The sequence below is a fragment of the Rosa chinensis genome, chromosome 1 (genome assembly GCF_002994745.2).
Source record: "Rosa chinensis cultivar Old Blush chromosome 1, RchiOBHm-V2, whole genome shotgun sequence".
Classification (NCBI taxonomy): domain Eukaryota; kingdom Viridiplantae; phylum Streptophyta; class Magnoliopsida; order Rosales; family Rosaceae; genus Rosa; species Rosa chinensis.
Window position 1 is genome coordinate 56078710 of NC_037088.1, and position 13365 is coordinate 56092074.

Consider the following 13365-nt stretch of genomic DNA (forward strand, 5'->3'; position numbering starts at 1 on the left):
TGGGACGGCATTTCTCATTGTTATTCTTTGTTTTAATTTGTTTCTAGAGGGAAGGAAAAAATAAAAATAAAAGGGGGGAAGAAGCTTATATATAACAGTTTGGAAAACAAAAGCATTTGAAGAACAACCACCCCAAAGATTCAAGACCTGAGAGAGAGAAGAAGATCAAAATGATAACATTCCCCACAAGTGAAAAGGTTCCCACCAAATTTGTCCCCAGAGTTACAAGGTTCACACCTCTAAATCTAATTCAGAAAGCCAAGTTTTTTTTCTTTCTTTGAAGAAACCAGATTATATGGTATTTGTTAATCTTTTGGTTCAAATTTTGTAGTAATGAAATGGCATGTTGATTCGTTTACTGCAAGGCATTAAGGTACTCTCCATGGTAGATTGCCAATTGAAATACAAAAGCAATTAGTATAATACAGGAGAGCAAGGGACCAATGAAAGAACCAATATTGTATAAAAGCACACAGCCACACTCATTCTAGTATAAATACATGAAAGAACCTAAAATGCATATTCCTGCAGGTTCTCTGGTAGATGCTTTGTGCATGTTTAGACTGTGAGAAATGACTTGAATCTCACCTCACTCTGTACATTACTCTCTTCACCAGGAGCAATATTACATAGAAATGGAAACAACGAAAAAGAGGAACAGAATTTCTTGAAGCTTCAATGCAATCTACCTCATGTCCTCTCTCACCATCTGGGCAAAGACCTTGCTCATTGAGACACCAGCAATGTCCCCCACACTTCCCATGCTTAATTCTGCAGTAGATACAGTGCTGGTCTCCAAGTTGTTGACAGGACTAGCATGATCAGATCTTCCGTCATTTCCTTCAAGTTGAAGCACAAATTCCAAGTTCCACAACACATCTCCCACTGTAGGTCGATCAACACCACGTCCTGCTAAGCACTTTGCAGCTACATCTCCAAACTTCCTCAATGTGTCTGGCTTGACTTGACCTGCAAGACGAGGATCTACAATCTCCTCCAGCTGCCCATTTTGATGTCGCTTCATTGCCCATTCAACTAGACTTACCTCTTCCCTTGGAAGTGATGGATCAATAACAGGTCTTCCACAAAGCACTTCGAACATCACCACCCCAAATGAGTACACATCTGATTTCTCTGTCAGCTGCTGCCTTGTCAAGTACTCTGGATCAAGATACCCGAAACTGCCTTTAACAGCGGTGCTGACATGTGTCTGATCAATCTCAGGGCCAGTTTTTGAAAGCCCAAAATCAGCAACCTTAACCATTAAATTCTCATCTAGCAGTATATTTGAAGACTTAACATCACGGTGAATGATCGTCTTTTCAGAGCTGGTATGAAGATAGTGAAGTCCTTTAGCAGCTCCAACACAGATTTCAAGCCTCTTCCTCCAGCTTAAGCATCGAAGATCTGAGCTATAAAGATGGTTTTTTAAGCTCCCATTTTCCATGTACTCGTAAATAATGATCAACTCATCTTTCTCATCACAATAGCCGATCAAGGAGACCAAATGGCGATGGCGGAATTGAGACAACATTTCTATTTCAGTCCGAAATTCTGCAAGACCCTGCTTTGATTGAGGAGCTCCTCTCTTAACTGCCACTTTGGTACTGTCCCTTAAAACTCCTTTGTAAACCTTGCCAAAACCACCAACTCCAATAAGCAGATTCTCACTGAAATTGTCAGTAGCCTCTTGGATTGCTGCTAATGGGAAGCGATACCCAATTTTCGAGGCAGAAAACATCGCCGTGCCATTGTTGTCTTTACCTTCTTCTGCATTCACCATGACAACCTCTGTCTTTGAATGTATGGCACGTGCTCGTCCTCTTCTTCTATAAAACAGGAACAAAACAATAGCCAAAACAATAGCAAGAAATACTCCAACAGCCAAACCCACTATAACACCAAGTTTCATCTTAGAGCTGTTACTCAAAGAGACATCAAGGCTGCTCCTTGAGTTGCTTATTTTCATGATCTCAAGGCCATTAAGAATGGTAATTGGGTATAGATAAGCTCCATCTTTGCTGTAAGGGCCAACACTTACGTTCATCGTAGGGTTATCACTTGCCCTCATGATGACATCCATAAAATAAGGGCGGCCTAAGACATCTGATGTCAGATTTTTAAGATCAAGACTGTCAGAGACGGACAAATCATTGATAAAAACTTTGAAGATGACACTGTCAGCAGGCTTACTCATTATGTCACAGAAGTGAAACCGCACCAAATACTTGAAACCATGTTCAACATCAAAATTCCATGTCAGATTGGCAATCATTCTAGATTCCTTTTTCGTGTCCAGCATGGTTGCACTGCCATAGACAGAAGAAGGGGCAATGTACTTTGTTGGTGATGCAGAGTAATTGACAGCTTCTGGCTTTGACACATATGTTGCAACACCCTCATATCTCAGATACGAATAATCCGAATCCCAAAATCTCCACAAGGTATCATTTTGGGGAGAAACTGTTTTATTACCCATGTTCACCCTCCAAACTGTCTCTAATGCCAGCTGACTCAAACTTTGTTCAGTCTCCTTCGAACCAATGGCTCTAGCACCCTCGGGAATGAGCTCATCCGGGAGCAAAACAACTTCCAACGCATTCACGAAAGCAAACGAATTGGAGGAAGGAGTAAAAGTGAGAACCAAACTGCTAGAAGTTACATTCAGAATGTACTCCTTAATGATAAAACCACCCTCTACTTGATAATCTTTCAGAAGGGTAAAAGTTTGAGCAGAAACAGAAAACTTTGCTTGGCTCATATTGTAGCTGTTGTGAACAAAAGGAGAGAAATAGAGGCGAACCCAATGACGCCCCTGCTTACTTATCGGAAATGTGTAACTGGAAGCTTCAGTGAATATAAGGGCAGTTTGAAAAACATCTGAATCAATGGAGGAGGAAGAATTTGAATTGATTTTGGCAATGATTTTCTGTGGGGGTGAAAGAACAGCGGAATAAGACCCATCAGCTAGAAACACACGATTACTAACGGTTTGATTGGTCGGTGAACCACAATCAATCAGAAAATTATCTACAGGATCAAATCCTAATGAACCAAATAAAAAACAAAAAGCTGAAGAAACCCATATGAGCAATCTAATAGTCCCTCCTCTCATCATACTCAAATCTTGAGAGAGAAAGAGTAGGGATTTTGAAGCAAAGCAAAAGAAACAGCTTGAAAACCCAACAGGGCCAAGGCTGAGATTACAATAGAAAATTTCAGACCTAGTGTCTTATATGGTTCATGACAACATCACTACAAAGAAAGTGGTGAACACGAAGTTGCTCAGATTATAACAGGAATAAATAGCTTCAGAACTAGCAAGGGACAAGGCTCAGATTATTTAATGCAACACTAGTCTGATATCTCTTTCATCAACAGAATCAAAACAAGAACAGCGCAACAAAACAGAACCAATAAACTAACCAAAACATGAAGATCCACTTGAAAGGTTCTTGCTTTTGGATTTTGAACACAAACCCAAGTAAAAGATAAGCGCTTTAACTTCAGTGAGCTCCACCACCAACTCAGAACTAGTACTTGTTGATGATATAAAGCAGTAGACTCCAAAAAACACAATGTTGGACTAACAAACGTGGCGAGACCTACATTGACTGCAACAAACTCTGTTCTTGTATATTGATATCTCAAAGTCTAGTTGTTGACTAGTTCGTGGAATGGTGAGCAAAATCACAAAAAATGGAGTGGGAGATCATGGATAAAGATAAATAGGGTAGTCGGAGAAGTTTGAACTGGACCATATAATTGAGGGAATTGGGTGACAGCTCAAATTGTTGGAGTGTAGTTTATAAAGTTTGGTCGTAGAAATGATTCAAATGCGAGAGTGAGACGGGGTTTCGTGTGGTGATGTTATGAGAGGCGAATATTTCTTTGTCGTTGTCAGCTGTTGGGAGCATTTACGCGCTTTCAGCAACCACTTTTGGAGCACTGTTGACTGTTTGAGGATATCGAAGAAACGACTTTCGGTGGGGATTTGCAGATTGGGCCTTGGGCTTCGGGCTTTGGTGGGAGGCCCAAATTCATATCAGTGCGTGTTTAATTTTTCACGGTGTTGGACATACCAAACAATCAACATGTCATAGAACAAATCCAAGGACACCAAAATATTGGCCGCAGAACAAATAGGGCTAATGAATTGGTTGCAGACATTGTGGATGTGTTGTGGAATGGACAACAGGTCATAGAACAAGTCACGTTTTCAACTATGGAAATTAGTCTATGTACCGACGGTGCAAGTTACTCAACCCTTATAAAATAATCTCAACCCTTGATATTTATTATAAACTTTATTTTTAATAAACAAAAAGTGTATTTAATGCAATTTAACTATTTATTTGTGTTGGTGCAAGTGCACGGCGGTGCTCTGAATACTCCCTCTTTCAACCAATCCTAAATCCTAATCATGTGTGTTTATTTCGAGAATAAATGTTATAAATGGTCATCGTGATTTGAGGTCGGAGTTTATATGCTGGATCTGAGACTATAGTACCACTTACTGGTGAAGGAGTTGGTGTTTCAATAGGTGTGGGGCTTTTTCAAGATAAGTCTCGGTAATTAGGGCTGATGAGTTGGTTATATTTTAACCATATTAGTCAAGAGCCCATTTTATAATCCCATCTCCCAAAAGAGGCCCAAAGCATATTGTAGTCCACTAGTCCTAGTTACTTATGTGCTTCTCAAGTCAGACGACCTTATTAAAGCTCCGTGCGCAAACCCTAACCCCCACTTTCGCGTTGAGCAAATTGACGATTGACGAGTCCATAATCTCCACTTTTCTGGACAACAGTGAACGGATCTAGTAAAGTTCTTTATCTTTTTCTTCTTTCTTTTGGGTAATTTCATGCAAGTCGATGTACATATATTTATATAATCATCGAGTTTATTTCATTAGGATAAATTAAGCCGAGTCATCCCTTTCCTTGCTTGTTTGAGTGAAGGGAATCAAGTCCTTAATTGAGAATGATATAGTTGCACTTTAATTGGAATTTGCAGTATTTTCCAACCCACAAGAATTAGCTAGCCAGAAAAGTTCTAACTCTAATCAAATTAGAAAATACTCTCCGCTCCTGACACCACGTACATGCCCTTTTTTTTTTTGGTGTTAAATGGTTGTTTCGATCTTCTTATTTACTTGATATCTCAGATGGGAAGAAGACGATCGAAATCCTCTTCGAAAAGGAAGAAAAAGAAAGAGAAGACGTTCCCGTTGGACAAAATAAGCAACTTACCAAGTGATGTTATACAGCATATTTTGTCATATTTGCACTTCAAGGAGGCAGTGAAAACAAGTGTGTTATCGAAAGCATGGAGACACAAATGGGCTATGCTTCCCTCCCTTGCCTTTGATGATACCGTTGGCAGCTCCATTGAGAGAATTGTCAATCATGTTCTCTTTTCTCACACTGGCCCTGTAGACGCTTTCAAGCTTTCTACTGCAAAAGGTCTGTCTCTAGACACTAGAGATATTGATCTATGGATTTCTCATCTATCGAGTTACTCTATCAAGGAGTTTATACTGAAATTATGGAATAGGAGTTTCAAATACGATGTCTTTTCCCGTTTGTTTTCTTTTCAAGATTTGACTCACTTGGAGTTATGCAATTGTTCCCTAAAACCTCCGTCCACATTCAAAGGCTTCCGGGTGTTGAAGGGCCTTCATATTCGAAGAGTTACAGTGGCTCAAGATGCGTTGGAAAAACTGATCGAGAGTGGTCCTCTTCTTGAGAGAATGACTCTATGTGACATAACGCGTCTCACTCAGCTCAACATTTATGCACAGAATCTCCAATTCCTTAAAGTAGGAGGTGTTTTTCAGGATTTCAGACTTAAGAATACCACAAAACTCGTTGATGTTTCAATTGATGGAAAATGGGACTCCAGTGAATTCTTCAAGTTTTTTCTTCAGCTGCCTATTATTGAAAGGCTCACAATTAAGGTACTTCTAATTTCTTTTCAAATGTAATGGATGTGTGATTATATGCCCTTGGGAATTGAAGCATATTCATGATTTTGTTATTTAATGAGTCAGTGAATCAAAACTAATTAATCTACTCTAAAAAATTTGTAGTTTAAAGGGAGCAACAGGATGAGGTTAAATCAGCCCTACTGGAATTGCAGATTCACCCAACTTCAAGTTTTGAAAGTAACTGGCTATTTTGGCCTACACACAGAGGAAGTAGAGTTCATCAGATCTGTGCTTTCAAGTTCACCTGTGCTCAAGAGGATTGCTCTTCAACCTGTTTCTGGTACCAATGTCTGTTGGGAACTGCCTATAATGTTGAACGATTTTGGGAATGTAGAGAAAAATTTCTTGGCCCCGTTAACTGATTACTATATGCAATCTAATGAGTATTATGATGAGGATTGAATTGTATTGCTGGGAAGGGAAGTAAAGGCTACAATTTTTCTTTGGACTATATTTTGAGTGGTTCCTAATTGAAGGTAGTCTGCTTTTTTTTTTTTTTTTTTTTTTTAAGAATTATCAAATGAATAATGTTACATTTCGTAGTTGATTCAACATATATACATACAAGTTCTTCCTAGCTCAATTAGTTAACTTTAAGAATTCATAATTGTCTGTTGTGTACAGCAAAGGGCTGAATAGTGCATGAAATTAGAGAGAAATGCTGAAATCTCAATGTGAACACGTAGGCGGATGTAGTCTTCTTGTTACCATTTCCATTTATATCCGTGTTGCATTATGTATCTCAATGAAAATTCTATCCACCTTTTGTTATGACAAAAATAGTGAAAGACTGTAAAGACTCCTACAAGATTTTAATACATGATAAAACAAAAAGAATCTCCACTTTGAGACTTTAGACTGCAAGGGTTTTACTGGATTGAGAGGCCCAACTAATTGAGAATATACTGATCTTAAATGTTATTTCCAAACCCAGAGATTGTAATATCGTAAAAAAAAAAAAAAAACCCAGAGATTGTAATATCGTGACTGACAAAGACAGGTTATGTTGTTTGCCAAACATGCGTGTTTGTTTATTTGGTTAACGAGTAGTCTTGACTCATTTTATGAGTCTCGTTCAGAACTTCAAATGTTAATACATGCAAGTGTCCAGCGGTATTTAGCTTTAAGGGAGCTTCTATTCATATCTCTAAAATTGATATTTACACCTCTCACTTTTTCCAAGTAATAATTGACTTTGTTAACTCATGTCAAATTACCAATAAAGACAAAAATAAGGGGAAAAAAAAAGAGATAATGACCAATAACTACAAAATGATATTATTAATTACCAATAGCAGAATCCAAAATACGGAGTCCGTGAGGCCATAATCGTAAAGAAATAACTCTCAAATATTCAAAAAATTACAAAACATGCCACTGACCAATATAAACCATTTCTCCCAAAATCAAAGCAATCCCAAAATCTAAACCGTCTGAACTAAATCGACATCTAGGGCTTCAGTGAATCTAGGCGACGAAGCAAGGGCCCGAGCGCTACCCCAGAGGTGAAGCAAGCGCGCGACCCCGGCGGCGAACCAAGCGCGCGACCCCGGCGGCGAACCAAGCGCCCGACCCTGGCGGCGAACCAAGCGCGCGACCCTGAGGTGAAGCAAGGGGGTGACTCGGCTGCGAAGCAAGGACCCGATCCGGCGGAGAAGCAAGATCGCAACCCCGGCGGCGAAGCAAGCGCTCGACCCGGCGGAGAAGCAAGGGCGCAACCTCGATAGCGAACCAAGGGCGCGACCCCAACGGCGAAGTAAAGGCGAGATACCGGCGGGTCAATAGCTATAGTCTTGAAGGTCAGTAGAGAAATTTGTAGTTACTGAAGGTCAATAGCTATGGTCTGACTTTTGTGCAATGCATTCAACACTGTCGAAATTTGATTATGTTTAGCAACTTTACCTGAGAAATTTATGTTGAGAAATTCTGAGGGTTAGTACCTTCAGCCTCGTGTTGTCATAGTCTCTCCCTCAGGTAAATGATTTTGGTTGAGAAATTTTAATTATTCTCAATGGTTGAGAAATTCTGAGGGTTAGTAGCTTTAACAAATTAAGAAATTAATATTTAGGCTATTAAGGGTCAGTAAATCTATGTGTATTGCAATCTCATTTTTATGTGTAGCTAGGCGGTGAAAATTGATGTTATGTGGCTGATAATAGTACAAAATGAATTGTCTGAGCTTATTGACATTCAGTAGCATTAAAATGCTGCAATATGTGCAATCTATGATGATTGAGCGTCAGTAGCATTAAAATTCTGCAATATGTGCAATCTATGATTATATGGACCCTCTAAAGATCATTAGCTTTAGTTTCTGAGGGTCAGTACCTTTAGTTTATGAGATTTCTTTGTTCTGATGGAAAATGATGAGTTCTGTGACCAACAATAGTACAAAATGAATTGTACATTAAAATTCTGCAATATGTGCAATCTATGATTATATGGACCCTCTAAAGATCATTAGCTTTAGTTTCTGAGGGTCAGTACCTTTAGTTTCTGAGATTTCTTTGTTCTGATGGAAAATGATGAGTTCTGTGACCAACAATAGTACAAAATGAATTGTACGAGCTTCAGTTTCTAAGAGTCAGTAACCTTAGCTTCATGATTTCCTAACTCTATGTTTATTGCAAGCTCAATTTTATGTTTATTTCTAAGGGTCAGTAGCTTTAGCTAATTTTATTAGGCTCTGTGGATATTTGATCTTATTATTGCTGTTAGTCTTTATTTTCTGCTTGAAATTCTTGTCATTGATTTGCTGCAATTGTGAGTATCTTTTGATTAGGTCTTTTGCATTCTTATAAGCTATAATGGTTTTTTAATCAAATTGAGGGTCAATACACTATTGAGGGTTAGTACTCATATATTTGCATTTATCATATACAGATTAATCTCAATTCTCAAATGGCAAGGAGGAAGGCTGCTGCAATAGACAAAGAAGATGTACCGATTGAAGAACATGAGAAGAACCATGGTGGAGAGATTTCTTTTATGTGTGTACAAACAATCCGATAGGTTAATCATTTAGAATTGCCTCTAGAAACTGGAAAGAACTGTAATTCGTGTATGTTAGAATGATACTGAAGCTCAGTACATTAAGTCTATAAAGGTTATTTTGGTAAGGGTTTTTATCATAGGTGGGGTCTGAACTATGTCTGACCGGACTGAATGGTACCTGGACTTTTAAAATGATCAAATAGGTACCTGAACTTCCAAAACCACATCATTAAGGTACTTCCGTCTATATTCTGTTAATCCTCCGTTAATTGCAGGGATAAATCAGACATTTTGTCCATTTCCCTCCTTTCTATCTTAATTTCCCTCCAAAAAAATTGACTCTTCCCCCAACACTATTCATGTAAAACTTTTCATCAAATTTTACCTCCAATTATTGTCTTTCGATAAATAATAATCAACATCTCAACATCAAGTTTTCTTGAATAATTTTTATTGTTCTTCAAAAATTAGCCTAACATAATGAAATACCAAAATAATTTTTATGTTAGGCTAATTTTTGAAGAACAATAAAAATTATTCAAGAAAACTTGATGTTGAGATGTTGATTATTATTTATCGAAAGACAATAAAATTATTTTGTAATTTCATTATGTTAGGCTAATTTTATTTATCGAAAGACAATAATTGGAGGTAAAACTTGAATAATTTGGTATTTCATTTGTTAGGCTAATTTTTGAAGAACAATAAAAATTATTCAAGAAAACTTGATGTTGAGATGTTGATTATTATTTATCGAAAGACAATAATTGGAGGTAAAATTTGATGAAAAGTTTTACATGAATAGTGTTGGGGGAAGAGTCAATTTTTTTGGAGGGAAATTAAGATAGAAAGGAGGGAAATGGACAAAATGTCAGATGAGGTTATAACAGTCATTTTAGTGGTCAATTTGGGTGAAATGTCTGATTTATCCCTGCAATTAACGGAGGATTAACGGAATATAGACGGAAGTACCTTAATGATGTGGTTTTGGAAGTTCAGGTACCTATTTGATCATTTTAAAAGTCCAGGTACCATTCAGTCCGGTCAGACATAGTTCAGACCCCACCTATGATAAAAACCCTTTTGGTAATTTATTAGTTAACAGAATCAATTCAAAAAAAGGCCGCATGGGCCTGGACCTTGCGCAGGGTTCAACTACAGTATCGCAAGGGAATTAAAAAAAAACAGGTCTGTTAGTGGTAATAAATGGGCTGAGGTTGTATCTATTGGTAATTTTCTAAAAAAAAAAAAATCTCTTCTTGTCTTTACGAACAGTAATAGTCTTCAACTTGGGAGAAATTTTGTCCTCCAATGTAAACCCTAAAATATATATTGATTTAACGTTGAAGTCAAAATTTTCTGAATTTGACTTTGTCTTCGTAAAGTGATAGACTTCCTTGCTCACATAGTTGACAATTTATAAGATTTATCATTGTGCTATAAAAAAAATAAAAAATAAAAGGAGAGAAAATGGGAAGTACAAAGACACCTAAGTTGATGATGTCCTACTCATTTTGAATGCAATCAAACATGTGAACGAGCAACGACAAAAAGCAGTACTCCAACACGTTTATATGACAAACGCAGCAATGGGTAGTTGTCCACAAGATCTTCCCGCACATCATCAGTGCAGAGTAATTTTATGTGGAACTATTCTATAGATATGATGAAAAATTCGACCATCTCATATAAATCTATGGAGAATGCACTAGACTCATGGTTGATTATTGTAATTTCCTCCACCATCCCATACATATCTAAAACAAAAAGACCATGCATGTTCATTTCAAGCTGCTATGGAAACAAATAAGAGATAATCAGTTTACGGACAATGACACCTAAATGCAATGAAAATAATATTTGGAAAACATATTAATATGTGATGATGAGCAAACATGGTATTGTTGCCTACGCTAACCAAAAGTCGACAATTCGTTGAAAAAAATGCTAGCACCTCTGTTACTCATATATGGAGAATGAAATTCCAAAAAAAAAAAAAAAATTGCTGCAATTCCAAATCTTCAAAAACTGAAGGAGATCCAACTATTGATTTTTGAAAGTATGAATATAATCTAAAAAAAGAAAAAAGGTCTTTTATTGATTTTATTGGATGATGGGCATTATAGGAAAATTAGAGAGGTGTAGATAGCAAATTGGTTATTTGTAAAAGTAAGTTTGAGGTCTATTAAGTAGGGAGGTCCAAATGCCAAATTTGGAGGTATGAATAGAAGCTCCCTAGCTTTAATTCACTTTAAGAAAAGAAAACAAGATGCAATTAAAGTTCCTAATGTTCAAGTAAATCCAGAATATATGTCTGGCCCAAACTCGAGGTTACTTGCTATAGTTGAGATATGGTTTATATTAGAGATATTCTCAGAGAATCTTAGGAGATATCCAATCAATATACGATTATGTTTCCATGTACAACTCTATCTTTATACTTGTAATCCTCTATATAAAGAAGCCCCTATTATCAATGAAAGCACGATTCAATTCTCTCCCAATTCAGTTTTTTGTTAAACACGTTATCAGCACGAAGCTCTAACCCTGAAACAAATAGCCAAACCCTGATTCAAGAAGCTAAAACCTCAAATTTGAATACAAAACCTTGAAGCCTTTTCTGCCTCCACCTCATACCTTGAAACCCTCAACCCCAGGAGTCTAGAACCGGCCGAAAACATACTGAACCGGCCACCAGAAGCTCCATACAGCCCGCAACAAATATTCCACTGGTTCACCATCTTATGGACCTCCAATTTCCACCAAAGTTTGTCTGCAAAAGCCCCTAGATCTGTATATTCAGGAACAGAAAAAAAATATCACAAGAACTGACTTAAAAAGATGTGAACCAACCACTTGAGCATCAGCACTCTTGAATCGGCAGAAGTAGAAAAGAAAAGAAAAAGAAAAGAAGAAGAAAGAAGCAGCCAAGCCCAGAAGGAAGAAGTCAAATCCCAGAGAAAGGTCAAAGCCCTACCCACTGCAAGAGGCCCACTGACATCAGTGCCACATCATCTGCCACATTAGCGCAACACGTCAGCCTGCCACGTCGTCGTGACACGTCACCACTGGTCAGCAACAGTCAACCCCGGTCAACGACTTTCCGATCATTATTCCGGCGAATTTTCCGACCACTTTTTCTAGCCAAATTTTCTGGCGACCTATGTCAAGGTATTTTTTACTGAAAATTCTTGTTTTTTTAATTCAATTTCTCTTCTTTTTCGGGGACTTGCAAACTCCCTTCTCCTACTCCCCTTTCTTAATTATAGGGGAGACCTAATTAAGCCGAACTATGGGGGTTCGTGATCACTCCAAGCTTGGAGCTTGTTGAGATCTCCAAACTTAGAGTTTGTGGAGAATTTACGATCGACCACTTACGTAATTGTTTCTATCTAATCCAATACCTCTTGGAATTTAATTTCTTGGAAGTGATTATGCTCAGAAATTTCTAATTTCTTGGAAGCGATTACGCTCAGAAATTTTATATGTTTTCGTGGTAGTTTTTTCCGCTCCAAAACTAACCATTTTTTTTGTTCTCTTTCAGGATGAGTAACCTGAACAAATTGAATTTTGCTCCATTAGGAACAACTGGCTCTGGATATCACAAGTGGGTTTGTGATGTCCGCCAGCATCTCAAGGTCGATGGAATCCTAGATACGATTCTCGAGCCTAGCCAGGACGTGCTAACTATTGAGCAAACTCAAGCTTTGGAACAAATAGAGCAGCCTTAGAGGCAAATAAGGCGAAAGCCATCATCCTAATGACTCGTCATATGGATGATTCGCTCCAGTACGAGTGTATGATTGAAGAAGACCCCAGAAGGCTGTGGGTCCCACTTGAAGAAATATTTAGCAACGTTTGTGACTCCCGGCTTCCTGACATAGAAGTGAGATGGCATAGCCTCTGCTTCTGTGATTTCAAGTCAGTTCTTCACTACAACTAGGAAGCACTTCGCATTAAATCCTTAATTGAATTCTGTGGTAAAGAGATCATAAATGCAATGTTGATTGAGAAGACTCTCTCTACCTTCCCCGTCTCTGTATTGATGGTTGTTAAGAACTATCAAATCGATATTACTGCAAGACGAATCACAAGGTTTCATGAGCTCATTGGAGCTATGAATGTTGCTGAAAAGCATGACAACATCCTTGTGAAGAACTATAATTCGAGATCCGTAGAAACAGAGCATATTTCGGAATTCAATTATAGTCGCGCCTTGAAAAGAGGGCACTAAGAGCAAAACCCTAATCTTAGGGATACTTCTGGACATTCTGGTCCATATAATCGCTCTACTTGGGAAGGTAACCACTAAAATAGGCGGACACGAAAGTGAAGAGGTCAACGTGGAAAGAGAGAGGGAGGCAACGCCTTTGGCCATGTTGGTG

At 38.0% G+C, this 13365-nt stretch overlaps 2 protein-coding genes across 4 annotated transcripts; one reads left to right on the forward strand and one right to left on the reverse strand.

Moving 5' to 3' along the window:
- Positions 1-442: 442 nt before the first annotated feature.
- LOC112182549 (probable receptor-like protein kinase At2g39360) lies at positions 443-3830 on the reverse strand. 2 transcript variants are annotated; one of them, XM_040508599.1, is made up of 2 exons: positions 3427-3829; positions 443-2618 (listed from the first exon to the last, which is right to left on the reverse strand). In XM_040508599.1, exons 1-2 carry the CDS (start codon positions 3432-3434, stop codon positions 686-688), a joined length of 1941 nt encoding a protein of 646 aa, XP_040364533.1. In that variant the 5' UTR covers positions 3435-3829; the 3' UTR covers positions 443-685. The 2 variants fall into 2 exon arrangements, with proteins under 2 accessions (XP_040364533.1, XP_024176825.1); XM_024321057.2 differs by having other exon boundaries at positions 443-3830.
- Positions 3831-4690: 860 nt separating this feature from the next.
- Positions 4691-6394, forward strand: LOC112170237 (F-box/FBD/LRR-repeat protein At1g13570). 2 transcript variants are annotated; one of them, XM_040508609.1, is made up of 4 exons: positions 4691-4819; positions 5165-5462; positions 5655-5956; positions 6089-6394. In XM_040508609.1, the coding sequence occupies exons 2-4, from the start codon at positions 5165-5167 to the stop codon at positions 6386-6388; spliced, it is 900 nt and encodes a 299-aa protein (XP_040364543.1). In that variant the 5' UTR covers positions 4691-4819; the 3' UTR covers positions 6389-6394. The 2 variants fall into 2 exon arrangements, with proteins under 2 accessions (XP_040364543.1, XP_024163218.1); XM_024307450.2 differs by having other exon boundaries at positions 5165-5956.
- Positions 6395-13365: the final 6971 nt, after the last annotated feature.

What these genes read in the sequence shown, in the direction of transcription:
- LOC112182549 (XM_024321057.2), bottom strand. Translation starts at nt 3,118, where the DNA reads ATGATGAGAGGAGGGACTATTAGATTGCTCATATGGGTTTCTTCAGCT.
- LOC112170237 (XM_024307450.2), top strand. Translation starts at nt 5,165, where the DNA reads ATGGGAAGAAGACGATCGAAATCCTCTTCGAAAAGGAAGAAAAAGAAA. An exon ending in TTGAAAGGCTCACAATTAAG is followed by an intron (nt 5,957 to 6,088) that starts GTACTTCTAATT and finishes AAAAATTTGTAG; the next exon opens with TTTAAAGGGAGCAACAGGAT.